Raw genomic sequence first — 2890 nt, 5'->3', positions numbered from 1 at the left:
CTCACTCACTCACTCACTCACTCACTCACTCACTCACTCACTCACTCACTCACTCACTCACTCACTCACTCACTCAAAAACACGCATGCATAAATTCATGTTCTATCTTCTCCCTCTATTCTTCTCTCTCTGTCTCGCTCTCTCTCTCTCTCTCTCTCTCTCCCCCTCTCTATCCCAGCGTCTATGGTGTAATACTTAGTTAACTTAGGCTCTGTCGTTGGACGGAGAAGACGTGGGTTCGACTTCCACATGGGGAAGTTATCGAGCAAGTATCTCCGTCTGTCTGTTATACATGTAGTATAGTTATACTCAGTTCACGCTGCCAATCGAATTCCTTCGATCAAGTCGGGGCCTGTCAGATTTTCTTTAATGGATAGGGGAAGAAAGCTGCCATTTTGGCACATATTTTCTTTTTTTTTTTGGACACTGAAAAATCGACCATTTTGCCACAGTTTGACCGAATTCGTCGTAATTCGACTGCTGCTACCTTCAAAATCAAACATGTTTGTTTTTCAAGGTCTCGAGTCGAATCGGCCGTGTTGTGCCAAAATGGTAGCTTTTCCTCTATTCATGGGGAAAAAACTGCCTGGCCCTGCTCACATTGATGAATCTGATTTGTAGAGTGCCCTAAGTACATATTAGGATGCTGTATCCTACTGAGCCCATGTTGGCCGTGGCAGGCAGGGTCGAAGGTAGCCCGCTGCCTAAATGATCTAAACCGTGTTGATAGGAGTGTAAAACGTTACCAGTTGATTTAACGGTCACATTCTCTCTTTCTCTCCCCACCTCCCCCTCCCTTTCTCTGTCTGTGAATGTATATGCCTGTCACTCTCATTGTCTTGTTTCTTTCACAGTCTTTCTCCCCTCTCCTCTTCTTTCTCTCTCTCGCTCACCAGTACTTTTATTATCTCAGCATTATTTATGTTAATTTAGGCACTCACGCAAGCTCTGCCTGTTAAATTACACGCAAATCTTAACCACACAGCAGAATAATATTAAAAAGAGATCATCTTGCAGATAATTTGTATAAAACACCGTACAGCAACAAATACAAAAGAACAACATAGCCTTTGCGGTACAGATTTTGACCAATCAGAGACGAGCTAGCTTTGTTGTATACGCCCAGCACCGTCGGGTCTGTACTGTGGAAGTCCGTGATTGGTGGATGCGGAGTCTGTGGTGTTCTTGTTGGGCTGGGCTTGACCAGTATTTCCGTGTAGCCCGACCCTTTTTCCAGGCCGGGTTTGGGCACTATGTACGACAAGTTGGTCGCACTGGACTTGGTGACGTCATTTTGTGTCACATGCAGCTTTGATTCCTCGTGAGGTTTGCAGGCCTTAGAGCGGGCTCCTGGAAACATTGAATTGTAAGACTTATAGTACATCAGAGATTGTTTAAGAACGCCACCAATAGTCGAGGAGAAACATAGTCGTCAGTGTCTAAGAGAGGTGAAAGTCTTGGACAGCATCATTAAGATAAATAAAAACACCGAACCCTACAACCCAAAATCCTACACCCCCACCCCCCCCCAAAAAAAAAAACAACAAAAAAAAGAAAAAATTAAAGAGCCGAACCAAGCGAAACACAAAGCAAAGAATGCCATTTTCCTCTCCTGTCTTTTAAGCATGGGAAAAACTTTAGCATATTTTGTACATGTTTTGGTGAGGTTAAAAAGAAGAACGTCTAGCTACCCGCATCATACAACACTCTCTACTCTCTACTTGACTGTTCTGTATCATACTGGATGCGCTGTGCGGGTTTAGCTCCTCCATACATCCTGTGTATAATAAAAATTTTAGAGCTGGAGCTGGGATTTAACTTCTATCACCGAGCAAAGGGTGGAGAGCCGGGTGCAATACGTTTCATCCCTCCAAAGGCTGATAATTTTACTTCATGCAGGTGGTGGGCGGGTGCTCTTGTGTGGTTTCTTCCTTCATTCCAATCTATCGCCCTGATCGATGCTCCTCCCTTTTTTGCGTTTTTTACTATCTTGTAACACCTGTAATCTTCAGCACTTGATATAGCCTTACTGCGTTTCACAAGTTCCGTAAAGCTATTACTAAAACTAAACTTTTAACGCCATGAAATTCAGCCAGGGTCTCTCTCTCTCTGAAGTCGATACCTTGCTGTAATAAGTATTATACTTTCTACGTAGTATGCTGGCTTTTCTTCGAGGGCTTCCCTGTGTTGTTGCTGTTGTTGTTTTTTCAATTCTCCTTCAATTGCTGCTTCTGAACATACCGTCATGCTGTCCATCGGATGTGTGAGATTCGTTTTCTTTTATAACTTTTGCTATGTCTTTCATCGCTTTCTTTTAACGAATAGCTGTATCTCCTCTATTCTATTGAAGATTTTTTTTTATGAAGCACAGATTTGAACCCATCAAACAATGACGCCGGAGTTGTAACCTACACTCAGGTAAAATATGGACGCTTTTAAGAACAAGTGGGGTATCCCGAAAAATGCTGTTTTGAGAAAATGGAACGTAAAGTTTTTGCCCCTTGTTCAGTTTCTTTAAAAGGCAAGGAGAGTTTTCTCTATAACCAAACAAATATACACACCAATGAAACCAAACTTCTCCTGTAGGTAGCGAATGCTCACTTTTGATGTAGGTCAAGATTTTTAGAAACTGGAAACCCCCGAAATCTGGGTTATCCTGCTTGTCCTAAAAAGCGACCATATGTGGCGGAGACATTCTCACTGTCCTGTTCGACAAGCTCAAAGTGGGTGGTTGGAGGGCGCAACTGGTAGGTCATAGGCCTAGATTTACTTCTTTACTTTCCCTCTGATCTTTCTGTCTGTCTTACTTTTCCTCCCAGCATTGTGTCGATCTGCTTCTTTTTACTTAGACAAACTAACAAGACAAGCTCAACGAGTCTAGCTGATTTGG

General features: G+C 42.8%; 1 protein-coding gene across 1 annotated transcript in view; it reads right to left on the bottom strand.

The window, feature by feature from the left end:
- Positions 1-2890, bottom strand: part of LOC101848501 — a 4048-nt gene continuing 1158 nt past the window's right edge. Inside the window, exon 4 of the mRNA XM_013079743.2 lies at positions 1-1350. Coding sequence (XP_012935197.1) covers positions 1007-1350 — 344 coding nt within the window. The 3' untranslated portion in view covers positions 1-1006. The remainder of the gene's footprint in view (positions 1351-2890) is intronic.

Source organism: Aplysia californica, unplaced genomic scaffold (assembly GCF_000002075.1).
Source record: "Aplysia californica isolate F4 #8 unplaced genomic scaffold, AplCal3.0 scaffold00062, whole genome shotgun sequence".
Classification (NCBI taxonomy): Eukaryota; Metazoa; Mollusca; class Gastropoda; order Aplysiida; family Aplysiidae; genus Aplysia; species Aplysia californica.
The sequence above is the reverse complement of the archived record's forward strand: the minus strand, read 5'-3'. Positions and strand labels throughout refer to the sequence as shown.